Source organism: Oncorhynchus mykiss, chromosome 6 (genome assembly GCF_057628025.1).
Source record: "Oncorhynchus mykiss isolate SJ-2025 chromosome 6, ASM5762802v1, whole genome shotgun sequence".
NCBI classification, from domain to species: domain Eukaryota; kingdom Metazoa; phylum Chordata; class Actinopteri; order Salmoniformes; family Salmonidae; genus Oncorhynchus; species Oncorhynchus mykiss.
In genome coordinates this window covers 81,750,258-81,777,665 of record NC_143027.1, presented here as the reverse complement: position 1 = coordinate 81,777,665, position 27,408 = coordinate 81,750,258, and the positions used below count along the sequence as shown (strand labels likewise).

General features: G+C 41.3%; 2 protein-coding genes across 2 annotated transcripts in view; one reads left to right on the top strand and one right to left on the bottom strand.

Annotated features, from left to right (window-relative positions):
• LOC110506160 (ras GTPase-activating-like protein IQGAP1) overlaps window positions 1-17,752 on the bottom strand; it is a 66,097-nt gene extending 48,345 nt beyond the window's left edge. The window contains exons 1-2 of the mRNA XM_090239074.1: window positions 17,404-17,752; window positions 14,714-14,816 (exon numbers count right to left, since the gene is read on the bottom strand). Coding sequence (XP_090095200.1) covers window positions 14,714-14,816; window positions 17,404-17,449 — 149 coding nt within the window. The 5' untranslated portion in view covers window positions 17,450-17,752. The remainder of the gene's footprint in view (window positions 1-14,713; window positions 14,817-17,403) is intronic.
• A 5,017-nt stretch (window positions 17,753-22,769) lies between these two features.
• LOC118944568 (cocaine- and amphetamine-regulated transcript protein-like) lies at window positions 22,770-25,591 on the top strand. Its single transcript, XM_036964584.2, has 3 exons — window positions 22,770-23,237; window positions 23,848-23,925; window positions 25,082-25,591. The coding sequence occupies exons 1-3, from the start codon at window positions 23,100-23,102 to the stop codon at window positions 25,187-25,189; spliced, it is 324 nt and encodes a 107-aa protein (XP_036820479.1). The 5' UTR covers window positions 22,770-23,099; the 3' UTR covers window positions 25,190-25,591.
• The last annotated feature ends 1,817 nt before the right edge of the window (window positions 25,592-27,408 follow it).

Genomic DNA, 27,408 nt, shown 5'->3' with positions numbered 1-27,408 from the left:
AAACAGGAAATGACTTGAAAATGGCTTCAGTAAAGGGGAACATGGGCTGACTGAGCAGCAATGGGTCCTGTTCATTTGGGATAGTTCTTAGAATATGTGGACAACTATAAATACCTAGGTGTCTGGCTAGAGTGTAAACTCCAAAGTTAAATCTAGAATCAGCTTTCTATTTTGCAACAAAGCCTCCTTCACTCATGCTGCCAAACATACCCTCGTAAAACTGACTATTCTGCCAATCCTTGACTTCAGCGATGTCATTTACAAAATTTCCTCCAATACTCTACTCAGCAAATTGGATGCAGTCTATCACAGTGCCATCTGTTGTCACCAAAGCCCCATGTACTACCCACCATTGCGACCTGTATGATCTCGATGGCTGGCCCTCGCTACATATTCGTCAACAAACCCACTGGCTCCAGGTCATCTATAAGTCTTTGCTAGGAAAAGCTCTGCCTTCTCAGCTCACTGGTCACCATAGCAACACCCACCCGTAGCACACACTCCAGCAGGTATATTTCACTGGTCATCCTCAAAGCCAACACCTCCTTTGGCCGCCTTTCCTTCCAGTTCTCTGCTGCCAATGACTGGAACAAATTGCACACAAAAAAAAAATCACAAAAATAGAAATAAAAAAATAAAAATCACTGAAGTTGGAGACATCTCCCTCACTAACTTCAAGCATCGGCTGTCAGAGCAGCTTACCGATCGCTACAGCTGCACACAGCCCATCTGTAAATAGCCCATCCAACCACCTACCTCATCCCCATATTTTCTTTTTTTTCTCTTTTGTTTGCTGCTCTTTTGCACACCAGTATTTCTACTTGTACATCTATCACTCCAGTGTTAATTCCTAAATTGTAATTACTTCACCATTATGGCCTATTTATTGCCTTACCTCATTTGCACACTGTATACAGATTTATTGTGTTATTGACTGTACGTTTTACACATGGAATAAACACTCTGTTTTTGGTCACACTGCTTTGCTTTATCTTGGCCAGGTCGCAGTTGTAAATGAGAAGAAGTTTTTCTCAACTGGTCTACCTGGTTAAATTAAAAAAATTAAAATAGTGCTGAGCGATTAGTTACTTTTGAGGTCGGTTTGGGTAAAAAAATAAAAATGGACAAGATGGAATTCAAATTATTGAGCCAACGTTGGTGAATACGTGGTTTGAAAACTGAAAATGTACAGCAATTTCAGTGAATCCCTCAGCACTAATTAGGGAACAGTGCAAAACATTTCAAAATGTTATGCCCTGGAAAATAAAAATGTGTGTTTCTTATTGGACAAGTCAAATAAGTCCCTTCCCTGTTTGAGTGTTTACTTCCGTTTGGTGCCTAAATGAACAACCCTTATTTCAGAGTGTGTGAGAAAGTATTGGACATTAAGCACGGTAGACTTCCTTCACGGCAACAGCCAGAGACCTGGGGTATTTACTGCATTCACTACCTGCATGCAACTATGTTGTGTATCTCCTGTTGATTGGTGGTTTAGTACAGCTAAGCAACTGTAGTTCATTAAAGTATTCTAATTTGTTTCTCACATGGAAGGATGAAACAAATACTGTACACAGAGAGTAGAGGAACATACTGTTCAGAGAGAAGGGAGGGAGAGCGATAAAATGACTGTACAACTAGAGAGAAGGGAAGGAGGGAGGCATCGAGGGAAGGAATGAGGACATACGAGCAGATGTCTTATGTTGACGGCTGGGGTTCCATAACGCGGTGCAACAACTATACTGTAGAACTAACGAAGAGGGAAGATTAGATGGAGGGCTCTCAAGAAATACAGTAACTCAGTCAGAACGGTATGATTTAACACACACATTCACTCTGCATGTCTTCTCTTCATCTGCCATGAAACATCCCTCCATTCACCAATACTTCTCCACAAAGCCTGCTGTGTTTGACAGAGCTAACTACAGTTACATACTGTAGTTACAGACCCTTTCACAGCAGATCTAACATTAATCCGTTGGTTTACACCAACACACTAGTACAAACAATTGAAAATATATTCATGAGAGCATAACATGCTGCTTAGTGGTTAGCTGTATGTTCATTACATGTAAACACTGGCAGATGAAAGCCAAATAGCAGTAGATAATACAATAGTGTGTATTGATGTTCTTGTACATGCCTGCAAGATGGTGCATTTAACCCTCTAAAATCCATATGGTATCAAAGACCTATGTACATTGGACTCCACTTGTGCATCTTTGTCAACAGCAGGAGGGCAGTATGCAACACACAGATGGGACCTTGCCTCAGAAGAGTTATGGGGAGACATGGTTGGCGGACCTGTGTGTGTGTGTGTGTGTGTGTGTGTGTGTGTCCTGCTCTCACTCCACTCTAGAAAAAAGACCCGTTTTGTGTACGAGCACCAGGCACCAACTCGTCAACACAGAGGGGAGCACAAATACCATGAATAGCAGCGGCTTGAGAGAAATAACACAGAAATAAGATGGTAAATAAAGTGGTTGTGGAGTGAGTATATAATATACTGTAGTGAAGGGAGGAGGATTAACAGCACTACATAGTTCTGAGATGTACTGTGGAGTGAGTATATAATATACTGTAGTGAAGGGAGGAGGATTAACAGCACTACATAGTTCTGAGATGTACTGTGGAGTGAGTATATAATATACTGTAGTGAAGGGAGGAGGATTAAGAGCACTACATAGTTCTGAGATGTACTGTGGAGTGAGTATATAATATACTGTAGTGAAGGGAGGAGGATTAACAGCACTACATAGTTCTGAGATGTACTGTGGAGTGAGTATATAATATACTGTAGTGAAGGGAGGAGGATTAACAGCACTACATAGTTCTGAGATGTACTGTGGAGTGAGTATATAATATACTGTAGTGAAGGGAGGAGGATTAACAGCACTACATAGTTCTGAGATGTACTGTGGAGAGAGTATATAATATACTGTAGTGAAGGGAGGAGGATTAAGAGCACTACATAGTTCTGAGATGTACTGTGGAGTGAGTATATAATATACTGTAGTGAAGGGAGGAGGATTAACAGCACTACATAGTTCTGAGATGTACTGTGGAGAGAGTATATAATATACTGTAGTGAAGGGAGGAGGATTAACAGCACTACATAGTTCTGAGATGTACTGTGGAGTGAGTATATAATATACTGTAGTGAAGGGAGGAGGATTAACAGCACTACATAGTTCTGAGATGTACTGTGGAGTGAATATATAATATACTGTAGTGAAGGGAGGAGGATTAACAGCACTACATAGTTCTGAGATGTACTGTGGAGTGAGTATATAATATACTGTAGAAGGGAGGAGGATTAACAGCACTACATAGTTCTGAGATGTACTGTGGAGAGAGTATATAATATACTGTAGTGAAGGGAGGAGGATTAAGGGCACTACATAGTTCTGAGATGTACTGTGGAGTGAGTATATAATATACTGTAGTGAAGGGAGGAGGATTAACAGCACTACATAGTTCTGAGATGTACTGTGGAGGGAGTATATAATATACTGTAGTGAAGGGAGGAGGATTAACAGCACTACATAGTTCTGAGATGTACTGTGGAGTGAATATATAATATACTGTAGTGAAGGGAGGAGGATTAACAGCACTACATAGTTCTGAGATGTACTGTGGAGTGAGTATATAATATACTGTAGTGAAGGGAGGAGGATTAAGAGCACTACATAGTTCTGAGATGTACTGTGGAGAGAGTATATAATATACTGTAGTGAAGGGAGGAGGATTAAGAGCACTACATAGTTCTGAGATGTACTGTGGAGTGAGTATATAATATACTGTAGTGAAGGGAGGAGGATTAAGAGCACTACATAGTTCTGAGATGTACTGTGGAGAGAGTATATAATATACTGTAGTGAAGGGAGGAGGATTAACAGCACTACATAGTTCTGAGATGTACTGTGGAGTGAGTATATAATATACTGTAGTGAAGGGAGGAGGATTAACAGCACTACATAGTTCTGAGATGTACTGTGGAGAGAGTATATAATATACTGTAGTGAAGGGAGGAGGATTAACAGCACTACATAGTTCTGAGATGTACTGTGGAGTGAGTATATAATATACTGTAGTGAAGGGAGGAGGATTAAGAGCACTACATAGTTCTGAGATGTACTGTGGAGTGAGTATATAATATACTGTAGTGAAGGGAGGAGGATTAAGAGCACTACATAGTTCTGAGATGTACTGTGGAGTGAATATATAATATACTGTAGTGAAGGGAGGAGGATTAACAGCACTACATAGTTCTGAGATGTACTGTGGAGTGAGTATATAATATACTGTAGTGAAGGGAGGAGGATTAACAGCACTACATAGTTCTGAGATGTACTGTGGAGTGAGTATATAATATACTGTAGTGAAGGGAGGAGGATTAAGAGCACTACATAGTTCTGAGATGTACTGTGGAGTGAGTATATAATATACTGTAGTGAAGGGAGGAGGATTAACAGCACTACATAGTTCTGAGATGTACTGTGGAGTGAGTATATAATATACTGTAGTGAAGGGAGGAGGATTAAGAGCACTACATAGTTCTGAGATGTACTGTGGAGTGAGTATATAATATACTGTAGTGAAGGGAGGAGGATTAAGAGCACTACATAGTTCTGAGATGTACTGTGGAGTGAGTATATAATATACTGTAGTGAAGGGAGGAGGATTAACAGCACTACATAGTTCTGAGATGTACTGTGGAGTGAATATATAATATACTGTAGTGAAGGGAGGAGGATTAACAGCACTACATAGTTCTGAGATGTACTGTGGAGAGAGTATATAATATACTGTAGTGAAGGGAGGAGGATTAAGAGCACTACATAGTTCTGAGATGTACTGTGGAGAGAGTATATAATATACTGTAGTGAAGGGAGGAGGATTAAGAGCACTACATAGTTCTGAGATGTACTGTGGAGTGAGTATATAATATACTGTAGTGAAGGGAGGAGGATTAACAGCACTACATAGTTCTGAGATGTACTGTGGAGTGAGTATATAATATACTGTAGTGAAGGGAGGAGGATTAACAGCACTACATAGTTCTGAGATGTACTGTGGAGTGAGTATATAATATACTGTAGTGAAGGGAGGAGGATTAACAGCACTACATAGTTCTGAGATGTACTGTGGAGTGAGTATATAATATACTGTAGTGAAGGGAGGAGGATTAAGAGCACTACATAGTTCTGAGATGTACTGTGGAGTGAGTATATAATATACTGTAGTGAAGGGAGGAGGATTAACAGCACTACATAGTTCTGAGATGTACTGTGGAGTGAGTATATAATATACTGTAGTGAAGGGAGGAGGATTAACAGCACTACATAGTTCTGAGATGTACTGTGGAGGGAGTATATAATATACTGTAGTGAAGGGAGGAGGATTAAGAGCACTACATAGTTCTGAGATGTACTGTGGAGTGAGTATATAATATACTGTAGTGAAGGGAGGAGGATTAACAGCACTACATAGTTCTGAGATGTACTGTGGAGTGAGTATATAATATACTGTAGTGAAGGGAGGAGGATTAAGGGCACTACATAGTTCTGAGATGTACTGTGGAGTGAGTATATAATATACTGTAGTGAAGGGAGGAGGATTAACAGCACTACATAGTTCTGAGATGTACTGTGGAGTGAATATATAATATACTGTAGTGAAGGGAGGAGGATTAAGAGCACTACATAGTTCTGAGATGTACTGTGGAGGGAGTATATAATATACTGTAGTGAAGGGAGGAGGATTAAGAGCACTACATAGTTCTGAGATGTACTGTGGAGTGAGTATATAATATACTGTAGTGAAGGGAGGAGGATTAACAGCACTACATAGTTCTGAGATGTACTGTGGAGTGAGTATATAATATACTGTAGTGAAGGGAGGAGGATTAACAGCACTACATAGTTCTGAGATGTACTGTGGAGTGAGTATATAATATACTGTAGTGAAGGGAGGAGGATTAAGAGCACTACATAGTTCTGAGATGTACTGTGGAGGGAGTATATAATATACTGTAGTGAAGGGAGGAGGATTAAGGGCACTACATAGTTCTGAGATGTACTGTGGAGGGAGTATATAATATACTGTAGTGAAGGGAGGAGGATTAAGAGCACTACATAGTTCTGAGATGTACTGTGGAGTGAGTATATAATATACTGTAGTGAAGGGAGGAGGATTAAGAGCACTACATAGTTCTGAGATGTACTGTGGAGTGAGTATATAATATACTGTAGTGAAGGGAGGAGGATTAACAGCACTACATAGTTCTGAGATGTACTGTGGAGGGAGTATATAATATACTGTAGTGAAGGGAGGAGGATTAACAGCACTACATAGTTCTGAGATGTACTGTGGAGAGAGTATATAATATACTGTAGTGAAGGGAGGAGGATTAAGAGCACTACATAGTTCTGAGATGTACTGTGGAGTGAGTATATAATATACTGTAGTGAAGGGAGGAGGATTAAGAGCACTACATAGTTCTGAGATGTACTGTGGAGTGAGTATATAATATACTGTAGTGAAGGGAGGAGGATTAACAGCACTACATAGTTCTGAGATGTACTGTGGAGGGAGTATATAATATACTGTAGTGAAGGGAGGAGGATTAAGAGCACTACATAGTTCTGAGATGTACTGTGGAGGGAGTATATAATATACTGTAGTGAAGGGAGGAGGATTAAGAGCACTACATAGTTCTGAGATGTACTGTGGAGAGAGTATATAATATACTGTAGTGAAGGGAGGAGGATTAAGAGCACTACATAGTTCTGAGATGTACTGTGGAGGGAGTATATAATATACTGTAGTGAAGGGAGGAGGATTAACAGCACTACATAGTTCTGAGATGTACTGTGGAGAGAGTATATAATATACTGTAGTGAAGGGAGGAGGATTAACAGCACTACATAGTTCTGAGATGTACTGTGGAGGGAGTATATAATATACTGTAGTGAAGGGAGGAGGATTAAGAGCACTACATAGTTCTGAGATGTACTGTGGAGTGAGTATATAATATACTGTAGTGAAGGGAGGAGGATTAACAGCACTACATAGTTCTGAGATGTACTGTGGAGTGAGTATATAATATACTGTAGTGAAGGGAGGAGGATTAAGAGCACTACATAGTTCTGAGATGTACTGTGGAGAGAGTATATAATATACTGTAGTGAAGGGAGGAGGATTAAGAGCACTACATAGTTCTGAGATGTACTGTGGAGTGAGTATATAATATACTGTAGTGAAGGGAGGAGGATTAAGAGCACTACATAGTTCTGAGATGTACTGTGGAGAGAGTATATAATATACTGTAGTGAAGGGAGGAGGATTAACAGCACTACATAGTTCTGAGATGTACTGTGGAGTGAGTATATAATATACTGTAGTGAAGGGAGGAGGATTAAGAGCACTACATAGTTCTGAGATGTACTGTGGAGAGAGTATATAATATACTGTAGTGAAGGGAGGAGGATTAAGGGCACTACATAGTTCTGAGATGTACTGTGGAGTGAGTATATAATATACTGTAGTGAAGGGAGGAGGATTAAGAGCACTACATAGTTCTGAGATGTACTGTGGAGTGAGTATATAATATACTGTAGTGAAGGGAGGAGGATTAACAGCACTACATAGTTCTGAGATGTACTGTGGAGGGAGTATATAATATACTGTAGTGAAGGGAGGAGGATTAAGAGCACTACATAGTTCTGAGATGTACTGTGGAGAGAGTATATAATATACTGTAGTGAAGGGAGGAGGATTAACAGCACTACATAGTTCTGAGTTATACTGTGGAGAGAGTATATAATATACTGTAGTGAAGGGAGGAGGATTAACAGCACTACATAGTTCTGAGATGTACTGTGGAGGGAGTATATAATATACTGTAGTGAAGGGAGGAGGATTAAGAGCACTACATAGTTCTGAGATGTACTGTGGAGAGAGTATATAATATACTGTAGTGAAGGGAGGAGGATTAACAGCACTACATAGTTCTGAGATGTACTGTGGAGTGAGTATATAATATACTGTAGTGAAGGGAGGAGGATTAAGAGCACTACATAGTTCTGAGATGTACTGTGGAGTGAGTATATAATATACTGTAGTGAAGGGAGGAGGATTAACAGCACTACATAGTTCTGAGATGTACTGTGGAGTGAGTATATAATATACTGTAGTGAAGGGAGGAGGATTAAGAGCACTACATAGTTCTGAGATGTACTGTGGAGTGAGTATATAATATACTGTAGTAAAGGGAGGAGGATTAAGGGCACTACATAGTTCTGAGATGTACTGTGGAGTGAGTATATAATATACTGTAGTGAAGGGAGGAGGATTAACAGCACTACATAGTTCTGAGATGTACTGTGGAGTGAATATATAATATACTGTAGTGAAGGGAGGAGGATTAACAGCACTACATAGTTCTGAGATGTACTGTGGAGTGAATATATAATATACTGTAGTAAAGGGAGGAGGATTAAGAGCACTACATAGTTCTGAGATGTACTGTGGAGTGAGTATATAATATACTGTAGTGAAGGGAGGAGGATTAACAGCACTACATAGTTCTGAGATGTACTGTGGAGTGAATATATAATATACTGTAGTAAAGGGAGGAGGATTAAGAGCACTACATAGTTCTGAGATGTACTGTGGAGTGAGTATATAATATACTGTAGTGAAGGGAGGAGGATTAACAGCACTACATAGTTCTGAGATGTACTGTGGAGTGAGTATATAATATACTGTAGTGAAGGGAGGAGGATTAAGAGCACTACATAGTTCTGAGATGTACTGTGGAGTGAGTATATAATATACTGTAGTGAAGGGAGGAGGATTAACAGCACTACATAGTTCTGAGATGTACTGTGGAGAGAGTATATAATATACTGTAGTGAAGGGAGGAGGATTAACAGCACTACATAGTTCTGAGATGTACTGTGGAGAGAGTATATAATATACTGTAGTGAAGGGAGGAGGATTAACAGCACTACATAGTTCTGAGATGTACTGTGGAGAGAGTATATAATATACTGTAGTGAAGGGAGGAGGATTAAGAGCACTACATAGTTCTGAGATGTACTGTGGAGTGAGTATATAATATACTGTAGTGAAGGGAGGAGGATTAAGAGCACTACATAGTTCTGAGATGTACTGTGGAGTGAATATATAATATACTGTAGTGAAGGGAGGAGGATTAAGAGCACTACATAGTTCTGAGATGTACTGTGGAGAGAGTATATAATATACTGTAGTGAAGGGAGGAGGATTAAGAGCACTACATAGTTCTGAGATGTACTGTGGAGAGAGTATATAATATACTGTAGTGAAGGGAGGAGGATTAACAGCACTACATAGTTCTGAGATGTACTGTGGAGAGAGTATATAATATACTGTAGTGAAGGGAGGAGGATTAAGAGCACTACATAGTTCTGAGATGTACTGTGGAGTGAATATATAATATACTGTAGTGAAGGGAGGAGGATTAAGAGCACTACATAGTTCTGAGATGTACTGTGGAGTGAGTATATAATATACTGTAGTGAAGGGAGGAGGATTAAGAGCACTACATAGTTCTGAGATGTACTGTGGAGTGAGTATATAATATACTGTAGTGAAGGGAGGAGGATTAAGAGCACTACATAGTTCTGAGATGTACTGTGGAGTGAGTATATAATATACTGTAGTGAAGGGAGGAGGATTAAGAGCACTACATAGTTCTGAGATGTACTGTGGAGTGAGTATATAATATACTGTAGTGAAGGGAGGAGGATTAAGAGCACTACATAGTTCTGAGATGTACTGTGGAGTGAGTATATAATATACTGTAGTGAAGGGAGGAGGATTAAGAGCACTACATAGTTCTGAGATGTACTGTGGAGTGAGTATATAATATACTGTAGTGAAGGGAGGAGGATTAAGAGCACTACATAGTTCTGAGATGTACTGTGGAGTGAGTATATAATATACTGTAGTGAAGGGAGGAGGATTAAGAGCACTACATAGTTCTGAGATGTACTGTGGAGAGAGTATATAATATACTGTAGTGAAGGGAGGAGGATTAAGGGCACTACATAGTTCTGAGATGTACTAAGGAATGATCTCCCTCTCAGAATGATCTCTCTGGTTCATCGTTGGTCTGTGCTGCTAGGTCAGGTATATACAGGGTAGATCTCCCAGTAATCTCATGTACCAGCTATCCACATCTCTCCTTAACTGTTAAACGGAGGTAGGCCCCTCCACAACTACTGCTGATACATGTAGAGGGTGGATGGGTAGGCTAAACACACAAAATGGGGAAGGCAAACTGGTCCTTATCTTAAACTATCCCACATTCTAACAGGACACAAGTACACAATAAAACATCTGAAAGTGTTACGCTGTCTATTCACAGGGCCAGCTCACAGGGCCAGCTCACAGGGCCAGCTCACAGGGCCAGCTCACAGGGCCAGCTCACAGGGCCAGCTCACAGGGCCAGCTCACAGGGCCAGCTCACAGGCTTAAGATGACAGAGGGAAGTTCTTCAATTCAGGGTTAGGAGCTGGTTTACCAAGGTTGTGTTCATTAGGGCACAACAGAAACATTTTTAAACAGAAAACTAAAATGATAGTTTCTTATTGGACAAGTCAAATCAAATCAAATTTATTTATATAGCCCTTCGTACATCAGCTGATATCTCAAAGTGCTGTACATAAACCCAGCCTAAAACCCCAAACAGCAAGCAATGCAGGTGTAGAAGTCCATGTTGATCCCTCAATGTTCCAACACGTTTTCTTCCATTTGGTGCCTAGTGAACACGACCCAATCAAAACCTGACAAGACCAGAACCTGGTGTTGCCTTCAGATTTCATCCACCCTCCAACTGCCACCTGATGTTGCATGTCCTCATACCAGGATGGGATTGGACAATCAGACACTAGTAATACTGAACACACTGAGCGGAAGCAGTAGGTGGAGCCTTAAACTGCACGTTTCAATTAGCTTTGTTTTTGTTCAATGTAGTTTAGTTGAGCCATTGTTGCACATGTACAGTTGAACTGTAAGTATCTATTTGTCATGTCTATACAGACTAACATAACTAATGAGATGGTATTCTGGTCACAGGTTGCCTAGTGGTCAGAGCGTTGGTTACGAGCATTAGGACAGTAACCTAAAAGGTTGCTTGTTCGAATCCCAGAGCCAGCAAGGCTGTTCTGCCCTTGAACAAGGCAGTTAACCACCAACAACACCCGCCCCCTGGGCGCCGATGACGTGGACGGCGATTAAGGCATCCCGCCACACCTCTCTGATTCAGAGGGGTTGGGTTAAATGAGGAAGACATTACTGTTGAATGCATTCAGTCGTACAACTTACTAACGTTACGCATCAGCCTTCTTTTCTTTATACCCAAGGGGAACCCAAGGAGAACCCAAGGAGAACCCTCTTACAGAGCATCTTCACCACTTTACCCTAGAAGCTGACTGCTAACTACTTTCTCCAGATGTAGTTTCAGATTGAATTGGAGGCAGAGAAAGCTCAGCCAGCCTCTCGTGTAAAGCATTAAGTAACATGCAGGAAAGACCATTCCCACAGAGAGAGAAAGCTCAGCCAGCCTCTCGTGTAAAGGAATAAATAACAGGAAAGACCATTCCCACAGAGAGAGAAAGCTCAGCCAGCCTCTCGTGTAAAGGAATAAATAACAGGAAAGACCATTCCCACAGAGAGAGAAAGCTCAGCCAGCCTCTCGTGTAAAGGAATAAATAACATGCAGGAAAGACCATTCCCACAGAGAGAGAAAGCTCAGCCAGCCTCTCGTGTAAAGGAATAAATAACATGCAGGAAAGACCATTCCCACAGAGAGAGAAAGCTCAGCCAGCCTCTCGTGTAAAGGAATAAATAACATGCAGGAAAGACCATTCCCACAGAGAGACAAAGCTCAGCCAGCCTCTCGTGTAAAGGAATAAATAACATGCAGGAAAGACCATTCCCACTGAGAGAGAAAGGGAGAGAACGAGACTAAAGAAGACAGAAGTTGAAGAGGAAAAAACAGGTTCACGTGGTTGTTGTGTCACAAAGACAAGAACAAACAGTAGTACTGTACTCTTCAATAAACCTGCAACCTTACTTCAGCAACTGTAGGCCTATTTCTCACAGTATGTCTACAGATATTGGTCATTGGCCACCTAGGAAATTCCTCAAATAGTCAGTGAGAGATGAGCAATATTCAAATATCTCCTCTGATACCATCATAATCTACAGGCAGAAGTGACAGCTATAGAACTAAACACTGCAATGCATGGAAATAACTGGTACAGATAAAAGGCATTTTTTGCATATATGACAGAGAAAGAGAGACAGGGAGAGTAATTACTCACATGTCCACATACACAGTGTGTTCATATCTGTGTGAGAAGCATTCCCATCATACCACACATCACGTTCATGAGCATAAGCATTCCTTGCCTCCAGGCTGAGGTGTTCACAAGCTAATAGTTCTCACCTGTCTGCCGCTCTCCTTCACCTGACACTCACTTTCTCGCTCTCTCTAGTGTCCCAAATGGCACCATATTCCCTACATTAGTGCACTACATAGTGCCCTACTTTTGACCAGAGCCCTATGGGCTGGGTTGCCATTTGGAACACAATGGTCTCCCCAGCCTGACACTGTACAACAACAACAAGCACCTACCTATCAGGAGCTGGAGTCTCATTATATATAACAGAGTAAGTCCAGTCTCTGTCCTGACCTGGGAGTCAACGCAGGGCTTTCTGCACTTCACAGAACATCACAATTCACACTCAATTAGCAGCATTGTAACTTCTAACCAATCGCTACAACAAACTAGTCTGTTGAGCAAGGGTGACACTACTTTAATTCTCAGGCAGGGTGACATCACCACACAACGCTCATTCTGGTGCTAGGCTAACCAGCTAGCGATACCGCAACTGCTAAAGATACTGTAGGGACAGAACTGCAAGAGAACCACAGACAACTTCAGAGGTGTTTGGAAAACGCTGTACGTAGACTTAACATAGGACCTAGGCCCTGACATAAGGCTCTTCTCACCTCTTTAGCAATATATTTGTCAAGCCATGTTTAGAGAACTAGTAGACAGTGGTAAAACACAGGAGAGGGGGAAGACCCAACAGACCAGCGTACCACTGCTGTTTTATCTTCACAACATACAGTCAAACAAACACTCACACCGGAACCCGTTGCTATGACGACCAGGGGTTTCTGTGGCAACAGCGGAAGATACTAAACTCAACAGGGACTTAGTCACTTCCTGTCTCGTTCACTCCTTCCTCTTCTGAGTGTGAGAGTCCACTGGGGGACCTAGGGGATGGGTGTGTGTCAGAGTCCTCTCAAAACCTAGGCCACTAGCTACTTCAGGCATAAACCTGTAGGCCTGATCACCACAACAGACAAAACACACTTTTCAATACTTCTACAATATGAAACACTTCAAACATCACATGACAGTGAGCAGGTATTAATGAATGAGTATAGCATGTTAGTTCTGGCACCACATGTTATACAGGGAGAAAGTAAACAGCACATCCAATGTGGAAACTGCAGCATTGCAAGCAGGTTTCAACACACATACAAAAAGCTCAACCTCAAGAGGGGTTGCTAACACACATAGCAGAGTGATAATGACCACCAAATAAGGCAGTCCAAACATGATATGAAATGTGATACCTAGGGAGCACTATGACTGAAATGGACATAAAAACATGTCTAACCTTACACAAGTCAACGTTTCAGAAAATACTGACATTTGTACTACCAGGCCAGAACAACAGGTTCCATTCCAGGTGCTGGAAATTAACAAGGATATTCACACGCACACACACTTTACCTTGCATGACGCTCATTAAACCTTGTTTTAATCTACAACACTTAAGCTTTTCTATTCAAGATCACATTGCCAACCATTGTTGATCTCAGCAGTATGTGAGAATTCCAACTATCTGTTCCTCTAAAAAAGAATAAAGCAATTAAAGTCTGAACATGGAAGTCCGATAGGGAGCAGTTCACCCACATGTTATGATACACTCTGAGGTAAAGCCCATGACAGCAATTACAACAAACACCATTGCAATAGCTGAGATGCAACACTGGAGCTAGAATACGAAACAGGGCCCCTGTTTCCTTATAGGGCCCCAGACTCCCTAAGAACACTTCTGTATTCTCTCACATTGGAAGTGTGGATCAATGGCCCCTGTTTCCTTATAGGGCCCCAGACTCCCTAAGAACACTTCTGTATTCTCTCACATTGGAAGTGTGGATCAATGGCCCCTGTTTCCTTATAGGGCCCCAGACTCCCTAAGAACACTTCTGTATTCTCTCACATTGGAAGTGTGGATCAATGGCCCCTGTTTCCTTATAGGGCCCCAGACTCCCTAAGAACACTTCTGTATTCTCTCACATTGGAAGTGTGGATCAATGGCCCCTGTTTCCTTATAGGGCCCCAGACTCCCTAAGAACACTTCTGTATTCTCTCACATTGGAAGTGTGGATCAATGGCAGACTATTTGCATTCTCTGTCCTTCACAGACTGTGGTGAGAGCCATTTCCCTTCCTTTCCTACTGCGGGTTGAAGTCTCCCCAGGTACATATCCGGCAGAATTTACATTTGTCTGCTTTTATTCATTTTTATACCAGCCAAAAGAAAAGGCAATTACCAACTAATGAAAAACACAGTCTTACCGTTTAGCCTCCTCGAGATGACAGAGGTATTCGTAGGCCATGTTCTGCTGCCTCCTCTCGTCCATCTCCTCTGCTGTGAGTCGCTCGACACCATCCAGAACAGCTGGAAAACAATACCCACTAGGTGAATACTAGCTCGCTCATAACAGCATAGCTGTACAAGAAACACTCACTAGGTGAATACTAGCTCGCTCAGCATAGCTGTACAAGAAACACTCCATTTACAAACATACACAGTACACACACTGAGTTGAGTCTAGCTCACACTCACATTTATAGTAAACACACACAGACTAGCAGACACACAAACAAGTAGGGACGATTAACAAGATAACATGCAAGAACCTTCAAATGAACAGTGAGACAGACTTCTCTCATTCTGCATGTAGGAGGGGTAGAGACTGTCCCATCCATCCTGAATATCACAACTGACATAGTCGTGTTGGCCGCCATCACAAAGATGTAAACAGTCCCAAGAAATGATGTGTTGATTGATTGACAGGCTGATTCAGCTCAGCTGTCATGTTGAACTGTCCTCAACGCTAGGCTACTCCATCCCCTCCCAGTCTGGTTACAACTTGGCCTCACCGCCAGTTCCACATAATGAGATGATTCAAGGGTTACTGATCGGGGAGGACAACTTAGCTTTAGTCACTCACTACACAGTAGGTAAATGTAGGCTAGGTAAATGTAGGCTAGTCTATGCAAACTTTGTTTAAACATCTCCAGCGTTTGTTTGACATTTTTTATTTCTGTGTAAAATGTCTTTATCACTTCAAGTGATCTAGCAAATATGCCAAATGAAATGCATGGGCATTCTTTCAAAGAACTCTGAAGAGACCGTAATAAATCAAACCTATTCTGCAGGTAAACAAAGCTCGTAGCTCACAGTTCTGTGGTCTAGGCTAGGGTCTAGACCGCTGGTTCCCAACCTTTTTCTGTTACTCTACCACCAACTGAATTTCTCTCTGCCAGGAGTACCCCTGAAGTACCCCCTCGTGTGCATTTTACCAGTAGACCTATGGTCTCATGAGTCAACTCAAGTACCCCCTGTGGATAGGCCAAGTACCAGCAGGGGTCTAAGTACCCCTGGTTGGGATCCACTGGCCTAGGCTAAAGAGACCTGCATGGTAATGTTGCTGGAAATATATTTTTAGAGCTGGGAGGGAGAGAAAAAAAAAGTGGGCATGAGCACTCGCATTACAAGAGCTAATTGTTTCAGGCTCCTTCTGGTGATGTCTAGGCCTTCTGAATAACAAGCATATTCATTATAACCTAGGCTACGTGACCATTAGAGAATGGAAAAGTCTAAAAATTGCCACTTACAATTTCCAGGATTTTATTGTGGGGTTTTATTCTACTGACTATGATTACAATTATTATTATTGTGCGGCCTTAATCTCATTTATTAGCCTAATAAATGTATCAAACAACTTGGTAATTTACAGTGGAAGTAATCTTGAAAGCAGTTGACAAGCCAGCAAGTACAGTGGTATGGTTCCCACTTAAGCCAAGGCTACTGACTGCCTCAGGAAAGTCTAGTTCCTGGATGGGAGACCAGGTGCTGCTGGAAGTGGTGTTGGAGGGCCAGTAGGAGGTACTCTTTCCTCTGGTCTAAAAAATATCCCAATACCCCAGGGCAGTGATTGGGGAGACTGCCCTGTGTAGGGTGCAGTCTTTCGGATGGGACGTAAAACAGGTGTCCTGACTCTCTGTGGTCACTAAAAGATCCCATGGCACTTATCGTAAGAGTAGGGGTGTTAACCCTGATGTCCTGGCTAAATACCCAATCTGGCCCTCAAACCATCACGGTCACCTAATAATCCCAAATGTACAATTGGCTCATTCATCCCCCTCCTCTCCCCTGTAACTATTCAGGTCGTTGCTGTAAATGAGAACATGTTCTCAGTCAACTTACCTGGTATAATAACGAATAAATAAAATTAAAAACGAGTAAATTAGATTTGTAAAGAACTTTTCATTACAGAATCATTTCAAAGTGCATAAAAATCACAAATGTAAACCAATACAAAAATGCTATAATTATTTTATAAAATATAATTGGAAAAGACAATATCCGAACGTAAATGTTTTTAATTAAGATAAGATCAATGGATACTAGTTCACATATCAATAAACTATAGTAGGCCATCAATAGATGTCAATGAATCGACCAGGTAAACCACTCAACTATTGCATCGTCTTGCTACTTCAGATTCCCTATAAGAAAACAATGTAGCGCCTTATCCTTTACTGTGAAAAATGCAAACATGTCCAAATTTTATGAGTTGGTGCTATACGGATCCTACCATAGACGTCCCTACCTTAAAAACTTAACCCCTACCTTTACCCTTGACTAAACCTAACCATTTGAAACTCTATTACGTCAATGACGTCTCAAGGATCCCGGATTGCATCGACCAAATTCAATGTGGGCTAATTTAATTCGATGTAGCCACGTAAAATTGCAATATTGTAGCCGATGTAGATGAAAACGCGGAAGTCAAAGCCTACCTACCACGCTGTCAAAAGTCTAACCAAAGTCAAACATGTGAATATAGATAGAACGAAGAAAAAACGCCTGTGAAAATGTATGTATTGATTAAAACAATTAAATTGTTAAACTTCTGTAAACGGAGGTAAAATATGATCCCAAGGTGAGCGAGCAGGAAAAGTTTTTAGATACTCACACCCATATCTCGGCCGAAGCCCGTCTGCCTCGTCTGAGGTTGACATATTCTCTGAATAAATGTTATAATCCTCACTCCCCGGGTTGACGAGGTCAAGTTATAGTAGTTGAGATGATAGCCTATAGTTTCGTCCAGTTCTCTTTGCGGGCTATATAATTGAAAAAGTCGGGAAGGCGCTCTCGGCCCCCTTGCTGCTCCACTGCACGGTTTGAGTCGAGAGCTGAGACTTTTTTTCTTCTTCAAACCTAACTGATGTCACTGGGGTGTGTGTTCCTTCCTAAATCCTAAAGTATGCGTTCGAGGAAACACCCATCAGCAGCCACTCGGCGAAACTGCAGGCGCAGCGCCCTCTGCTGCCTACTACAGGCACTGAAATAACCTTCCTAAAGGCACGCTACGCATCGACACTGATTAAACTCAGAAAATAAGAAACGTCCCTTTTCCAGGACCCTGTCTTTCAAAGATAATTCGTAAAAATCCAAATAAATTCACAGATTGTAAAGGGTTTAAACACTGTTTACCATGCTTGTTCAATGAACCATAAACAATTAATGAACATGCACCTCTGGAACGGTCGTTAAGACACTAACAGCTTACAGACAGTAGGCAATTAAGGTCACAGTTATGAAAACTTAGGACACTAAAGAGGCCTTTCTACTGACTCTGAAAAACATAAAAAAAACATCAAAAGAAAGATGCCCAGGGTCCCTGTTCATCTGCGTGAACGTGCCTTAGGCATGCTGCAAGGAAGCATGAGGAATGCAGATGTGGCCAGGGCAATAACTTGCAATGTCCGTACTGTGAGACGCCTAAGACAGCGCTCCAGGGACACAGGACGGACAGCTGATCGTCATCGCAGTGGCAGACCACGTGTAAAAACACCTGCACAGGATCGGTACATCCGAACATCACACCTGCAGACAGGTACAGGATGGCAACAACAACTGCCCGAGTTACACCAGGAACGCACAATCAGTGCTCAGACTGAGGGCTTGTAGGCCTGTTGTAAGGCAGGTCCTCACCAGACATCACCGGCAACAACATCGCCTATGGGCACAAACCCACCGTCGCTGGACCAGACAGGACTGGCAAAAAGTGCTCTTCACTGACGAGCCGCGGTTTTGTATCACTGGGGGTGATGGTCGGATTCGCCTTTATTGTCGAAGGAATGAGCATTACAATGAGGCCTGTACTCTGGAGCGGGATCGATTTGAAGGTGGAGGGTCCGTCATGGTCTGGGGCAGTGTGACACAGCATCATCGGACTGAGCTTGTTGTCATTGCAGGCAATCTCAATGCTGTACATTTAAGAGAAGACATCCTCCTCCCTCATGTGGTAACCTTCCTGCAGGCTCATCCTGACATGACCCTCCAGCATGACAATACCACCAGCCATATTGCTCGTTCTGTGCGTGATTTCCTGCAAGACAGGAAATGTCAGTGTTCTGCCATGGCCAGCAAAGAGCCTCTCAATCCCATTGAGCACGTCTGGGACCTGTTGGATCTAAGGGTGAGGGCTAGAGCCATTCCCATCAGAAATGTCTAGGAACTCGCAGGTGCCTTGGTGGAAGAGTGGGGTAACATCTCACAGCAAGAACTGGCAAATCTGGTTTAGTCCATGAGGAGGAGATGCACTGCAGTACTTAATGCAGCTGGTGGCCACACCAGATTTTGACCCCCCCCTTTGTTCAGGGACACATTTTTCCATTTCTGTTAGTCACATGTCTATGGAACTTGTTCAGTTTGTCTCAGTTGTTGAATCTTGTTGTGTTCATACAAATATTTACACATGTTAAGTTTGCAGTTTGCAGTTCTAGCCAGTACTCCGATGTAAGCTTAAACTCAAACGGTATCAGCCACAGCCTATTTGTCTCTACCCAACATTTGGTAAATGCTGTTCTAAGACTACTGAGTTTTCTACTTGACATTATTCCCTGGGAATACCGTTGTGCAATATGTCTCTACAATGACAACAAGCAACGAGCTGCAACACAGTTCAAAGGTGGTTATCTACTGCAGAAGCGATAAGAGGTCATTGTTAGATACAGTTGAAGTCGGAAGTTTACATACACCTTAGCCAAATACATTTAAACTCAGTTTTTCACAATTCCTGACATTTAATCCTAGTAAAAATTCCCTGTTTTAGGTCAGTTAGGATCAACACTTCATTTTAAGAATGTGAAATGTCAGAATAATAGTAGAGAGAATTATTTATTTCAGCTTTTATTTATTTCATCACATTCCCAGTGGGTTAGAAGTTTACATACACTCAATTAGTATTTGGTAGCATTGCCTTTAAATGTATTAACTTTGGTCAAACATTTCAGGTAGCCTTCCTCAAGCTTCCCAAAATAAGTTGGGTGAATTTTGGCCCATTCCTCCTGACAGAGCTGGTGTAACTGAGTCAGGTTTGTAGGCCTCCTTGCTCATACACGCTTCTTCAGTTCTGCCCACAAATGTTCTATAGGATTGAGGTCAGGGCTTTGTGATGGCCACTCCAATACTTTGACTTTGTTGTCCTTTAAGCCATTTTGCCACAGTTTTGGAAGTATGCTTGGGGTCATTGTCCATTTGGAAGACCCAATTGCAACCAAGCTTTAACTTCCTGACTGATGTCTTGAGATGTTGCTTCAATATATCCACATAATTTCCCCTCATGATACCATCTATTTTGTGAAGTGCACCAGTCCATCCTGCAGCAAAGCACCTCCACAACATGATGCTGCCACCCCTGTGCTTCATGGTTGGGTTGGTGTTCTTCGGCTTGCAAGCGTCCCCCTTTTTCCTCCAAAAATAACAATTGTCATTATGGCCAAATAGTTCTATTTTTATTTCATCAGACCAGAGGAGATTTCTCCAAAAAGTACGATCTTTGTCCCCATGCGCAGTTGCAAACCGTAGTCTGGCTTTTTTATGGTGGTTTTGGAGCAGTGGCTTCTTCCTTGCTGAGTGGCCTTTCAGGTTATCTCAATATAGGGCTCATTCTACTGTGGTTATAGATACTTTTGTACCTGTTTCCTCCAGCATCTTCACAAGGTTCTTTGCTGTTGTTCTGGGATTGATTTGCACTTTTCGCACCAAAGTACGTTGATCTCTAGAAGACAGAACGCGCCTCCTTCCTGAGTGGTATGACGGCTGCGTGGTCCCATGGTGTTTATACTTGCGTACTATTGTTTGTACAGATAAACGTGGTACCTTCAGGTGTTTGAACATTTCTCCCAAGGATGGACCAGACTTGTGGAAGTCTACAAATTGTTTTCTGAGGACTTGGCTGATTTCTTGTGATTTCCCCATGATGTCAAGCAAAGAGGCACTGAGTTTGAAGGTAGGCCTTGAAATAGATCCACAGGTGCACCTCCAATTGACTCAAATTTAGTAAATTTGCCTATCAGAAGCTTCTAAAGCCATGACGTCAATTTTCCAAGCTGTAATGGCTCTGTGCCTCCCCCCCCCCCCCCACTGAAAGAACTGTATCATGATTCTTGTTGTATGTTCTGTATTATGTGTTATGTATGTTCTGTATTATTACTTATGTATGTTCTGTATTATGTGTTATGTATGTTCTGTACTATGTGTTATGTATGTTCTGTATTATGTGTTATGTATGTTCTGTATTATGTGTTATGTATGTTCTGTATTATGTGTTATGTATGTTCTGTATTATGTGTTATGTATGGTAAGTGTTTTTATGTGTTATGTATGTTCTGTATTATGTGTTATGTATGTTCTGTATTATGTGTTATGTATGTTCTGTATTATGTGTTATGTATGTTCTGTATTATGTGTTATGTATGTTCTGTATTATGTGTTATGTATGGTAAGTGTTTTTATGTGTTATGTATGTTCTGTATTATGTGTTATGTATGTTCTGTATTATGTGTTATGTATGTTCTGTATTATGTGTTATGTATGGTAAGTGTTTTTATGTGTTATGTATGTTCTGTATTATGTGTTATGTATGTTCTGTATTATGTGTTATGTATGTTCTGTATTATGTGTTATGTATGGTAAGTGTTTTTATGTGTTATGTATGTTCTGTATTATGTGTTATGTATGTTCTGTATTATGTGTTATGTATGTTCTGTATTATGTGTTATGTATGTTCTGTATTATGTGTTATGTATGTTCTGTATTATGTGTTATGTATGTTCTGTATTATGTGTTATGTATGTTCTGTATTATGTGTTATGTATATTCTGTATTATGTGTTATGTATGTTCTGTATTATGTGTTATGTATGTTCTGTATTATGTGTTATGTATGTTCTATATTATGTGTTATGTATGTTCTGTATTATGTGTTATGTATGGTAAGTGTTTTTATGCAACTGTTTATGACGTATATTATCTTTGTGTAAACTGAGCAATAATTTATAAAGTCAAAGTCGAAGGGGAATGGAGCTTTTATATCGTTATATTAGCTTCAGTATTAGAACATTGTCCTTCTCTATTTCACTGTATATTAGGTTTGTGAAGGAAAAATGAGACACGGGGTTGTTTTGTAATGGATATCAGTGATTAGATATTTTAATTATGTTGAAATCACAATTGATCCCCAACTCAGTTAAAATCACCGTTGAAATTATATTGCGGGATTGTAATTGTCTCATTCAACGTGAGAAATGGCCCCTACAAGGAACATTTTATTTAATAGCCTACAGTTGCCTTACGCAATGTAATTGGTATATATTGAGGTGGGACTTGCAACAGAGTGAAAAACAACTTCATAATCTACAATTATAAATAGAGGGGGTTTAAATCTGAACAATTGACAAAATAAGAAGCTATGGGATGCCAGAGTAACGTGTGATGGGATGTAAGTGTGACGTGTGATGGGATGTAAGTGTAACGTGTGATGGGATGTAAGTGTAACGTGTGATGGGATGTAAGTGAAACGTGTGATGGGATGCAAGTGTAACGTGTGATGGGATGCAAGTGTAACGTGTGATGGGATGCAAGTGTAACGTGTGATGGGATGCAAGTGTAACGTGTGATGGGATGCAAGTGTAACGTGTGATGGGATGCAAGTGTAACGTGTGATGGGATGCAAGTGTAACGTGTGATGGGATGTAAGTGTAACGTGTGATGGGATGTAAGTGTAACGTGTGATGGGATGCAAGTGTAACGTGTGATGGGATGTAAGTGTAACGTGTGATGGGATGTAAGTGTAACGTGTGATGGGATGTAAGTGTAACGTGTGATGGGATGTAAGTGTAACGTGTGATGGGATGTAAGTGTAACGTGTGATGGGATGTAAGTGTAACGTGTGATGGGATGCAAGTGTAACGTGTGATGGGATGTAAGTGTAACGTGTGATGGGATGTAAGTGTAACGTGTGATGGGATGTAAGTGTAACGTGTGATGGGATGTAAGTGTAACGTGTGATGGGATGTAAGTGTAACGTGTGATGGGATGTAAGTGTAACGTGTGGGATTTGAACCCACCAGTTCAAATAACACAATTAAGAGTCATCCTTCAAACCATTCAAGATGCATTGAAGACTGGAGTTCCTCGCAATGGGTCTTGAAACCCAGCTAAATTACCTTACAGGCGGGGCTACTCGCTAGTATAAATGCAGAGGTCCGGCAGTCCGTTGCACATTTACTCACTCTGAACTTCCGACCCTCCACTTTGATCCCCTGCGCTCTCTCATTGCCGCCACGACTGCACAGCATTTACCACGCACCGCATCAGAACCATGGATAGCTCAGGAGTGCTGCTCCGACTGCTGTGTATCGGTCTGATGTCCGTTATGTGCCGAGGACAGGCGTCACATGAAGTTTCCGCAGAGGACTTTGGCGCGCAGAACTCTGCCGCGGCCGCAGAGAAAGAACTTGTAAGTTCATATAGGGAATCACTTTTGTTGTTTCAGGCTACCCTGGCATGTTGGTCCTGATCTATATATTCATGCACTACAGGTTCTCAATTTAATATATAAATCTAAGTCAATATAATTCGAGATATAAATGCAATCTAAACGTTCGCCCATGATTGTACTATGGTCAACATAACCTTATTCAGCAGTTCGTCCTGATAAAGGTGTCCTTGAGAATCCGATTTATCCATAAGTTTTATCCATGGTTAAACACAGGGATGGAGCTAAAGATTTAGTCCACTGGCCAGCCGGGCTAGTAAACCAACATTTATACTAGCCCGTCTGAAAAGTACCGGCCTCGGTCTAGCTGGCTATCTTATTTAATGTCCATCCCTGGTTGAACCTCTGGAACATATCGCTAAATGTCAAATGTGACACCTGAAGAGATAAAGTTCCACAAGAGGATCTTCTGGAAACAAAAATATAGCCTCTATAACACTGACATTGTCGTTAGGTAGTACATAAACTCATGGGGAAATTGCACTCATATAGGAGTATAGATTTGAAAACTCCCCTTGAGAAAAGCAATGAGAAATTCCATTGACCCTGTTTCCTTTACTCCGTGTCACAGGTGGATGCGATGGAGGCTCTTCTAGTGAAGATGCAGAGCCGTCTGCCTTCTAATGAGAAGAGAGGGATGATCCCTCCTGTGAGTCCTAATATGTTCCTGTTTAAAACTAACTTTTACCAATGTTATTTTTGACCAAATGGAGGTTATGACTGCATTTAAAATCCTCAGTACTTTTCAAGTATCAAAGTGGTGTTATAAACTGGGTGGTTTGAGCCCTGAATGCTGATTGGCTGAAAGCTGTGGTATATCAGAGTATACCATTGGTCTGACAAAACATTTACTTGTACTGCTCTAATTAAGTTGGTAGCCAGTTTATAATAGCAATAAGGCACTTTAGGGGTTTGTGATATATGGCCAATGTACCACAGCTAATGGCTGTGTCCAAGCACTCCGCGTTGCGTCTTGCATTAGAACAGCCCTTAGCCATGGTATATTGGCCATATACCACACCCCCTCAGGCCTTATTGCTGAAATATATTATAGGAGTTTATTTATTTGGAACAAAATGTGGATGCCTGTTATTAAAGGGGAAGTTTAGGATTTGACAACTTTATGTTAGATAGTTCCTCACCCTGAAAGCAGTCCATGGGTCAGGAGAAGCTTTAATCCATGGTTTGGTTTTCTTGAAATATTCCCTATTTCAGCTTATTTTAGCCACCACAAGCTAACAATCAATAATAGTGGCATGTGAGCTGTTTTTTTTGTAATGGCCAAATCACCTGAAATCAACTCAAATCAACTCCATATTTTATTTGATGTCACGAGCATTTGGCTTTTTTTTTGTAAAATCCTGAACATCCCCTTTAAGCCCCCCATGTTTCTCCCACTCTGTGTTATAGTCTGGCCCCATTTCAATGCAGTTCAATTGAAAGTTTATGTAAAACCAATTAACGAGTATAAGCTGTCAGTATAATTAAATGCAAGGGGAGAAATGCCAACAGCCTTTGATTTGAGTGCAATTATACAGCCTATTCTAGATAGCGTCCCTAAGTCTAATTAACTGAAAGGAGGAAGAGTCTAAAGAACCAGCGAACACCGCTTCATTCATACAGCAAACTAATTAGAACTTTCATTACCATCGCTAACTAACTCTTTCTCTCCTAATTAAATGTTTTTTTTTTAGTTAAGGACTGTGTTTTGCGATAAAGCTACTTTGTGTTTCCTCTATATATCTCTTTCTCTCTCTCCGTCTATCTATCTCTCCCACCTCCCTCACTCTCTCTCGGTCTCTCAGTGTGGCATGGGCGACCGGTGTGCCTTGAGGCATGGACCTCGCATTGGGAAGCTCTGTGACTGTGGCAGAGTCAGCAGCTGCAACTCCTTCCTCCTCAAATGTCTCTAAACTCCCTCAAGGAGAAACACTTCACTAGAACCACCACATCCCACGCTCCAGCCAAGACAGAGGAATATCATCATCAACTTGTATCATCACCTGTATCCCAAATTATACCCTATTCCCACTACTTTAGACCATGTCCCCAAGGGCTCTGGTCAATATTATTGCAATATTTAGGGAATATGGGGAGTTTGCGACAAACCACTGTGTCCACAACCGCAAGGGATATGCAGCATCCACATGCTGTAGGCCAACATTATGGCACTTGAGTGTTTTCTTGTTTTGTCCTTGTGCTTTGATAAAGTCCTTTCCATTGAAAGAGGAGCATGGAGGTGTTCTGTAACCCAGAAAGCATTTACAGCATGTGCACTCTAGACTGTCAAACAAATAAACATGTTGGTCATCTCACTTGTTGTGGATTTACTGTTCTTATTTCAATACCTCAATGCAAAAATCAAAAAGGTCCTTTTGGGATCAAACTGTGACTTAAAGAAATCATTCACTTTAAGATATGATGCATTCCAGCTATCATTAAGAACACAATTACAAAATAGTTCAAGACATAGATCTACGATAGTCTCTTAATGTCATAGCTGGAATGATCATGTAACACAGTCTATGTGAGTCTCGCAGTCTATCTACATTCCAGTGTCCTGTGTTGATCCAGGACATGTTCACCTCAGGGTCGTGTTCATAATGAAGAAAACGGGAGGGAGGGACTACCTGAGCATTTTGCTATGATGTGCTCCAAAGAATACGACCCATGGTGTTGTTCATTAGGTACAACATTGAAGAAAACAAAGTAAAACGGGGAGGTAGGACTATCTGAATTTGTCCAATAAGAAACGTTTTCATTGCAAAATGTTTTCCTACGTTATGGCCTAATAATCACAACCCTGCCTTTTAGGACATCTTTCAGCGCACAGGAGAAACCAACCATTATGTAAACTAATGAGGAGGTTAGATATGGTTCTGTTTGCTAGTAAACGTCAATACAACTCAATGCCATCGTTCCATAAGACAACTGTAACCCGACGGCTGCTCCTGGACATAGCAAATATTTACATGGGTATCACAAACAAAACACATTTGCATCACCTATTTGCTTGCCACTGTAACAAAAGGCAGTACAGCATGACTGGTAGCCTGAGCTGTGTGTAAAGGAGGTGTCATTTTCAGTGCCAATATTCTGTCAGTACTACGGCTTCCCACCTTCATTTAAACACGTGAAGGAGTATGTGACATGGAAGGTCGTCTTCTTGGCCTCCGAACTGAGGGGAAGTTGGCAGAAGAGGAAGCACTGAGTTGGATGACGCGTTAAGTAACGTTAATGGAAATGAGTGGAAAACTGTCACGTTGAGGAATGGAGAAAAACGGGATAAAGTTGTTCATGAAGACAGGCTTTGGTCTATTAATGGTCTGTTCCTTGTTGGAGTTAGTTTCATGGGAAAATCTGTGTTTTTGGGAGATCCATTATCAGTCAAGGAGATGGTGGAGGACCCACTGGAAAAGGTGGTGTCAATCAAAGTGACCAGGAGCGGTATGGTGTTGATTTGTTGTGTCAGAAGAACAAAAGGAAAGTGCATTGTATCTCTCTGAATTATCGGAGTAGAATTCAAAGTGGATATTTTCTGAAGAGGGAACAGATCAAATGTCTGGCGTCGCGGTGGAAATTGAGGCTGAACATATACAATGTACCAGGAGTAATGGATGTATGATGATTGAACTGTATGGTGAAGGAAAGAGCAAAGCCTATCGGTGCTATTGCTATTTGATGGAATATCTCTTCCCACAGATGTAAAGCTGGGGTATATGAGATACACAGTGAGAGCTTCTGTGAACAGACCATTGCAGTGTTGTTAATGTAAAAAGTTTGGCCACGTGGCAAGTGTGTGCAGATGGAATAAATATGTTGTGGAAGGGTCGGTGGATACACGGTGTTGCAATTGTGGTGGGAACCACGTTCCTGGAATGCCCTGTCAGGGTGAAGGAGGTCGAAGTAGCAAGAATCTGGGCTGTTCACCAGGTCTCTTATGCAGAGGCAGCGCAAATAGCGGAAGGGAGAAATGGCACTGGATGCCCCGCAGCCTGCAGAAAGTGTTGTTCATCCGTTGAGGGATCCTGAAGCACTGATAGTGAAGAAGGTGGATTTTGTTGTGTTTATTGCACAGGTGATCAATTGTACAAGTCAAACTAACAAGAAATCAAAGAAACTTTACATAATT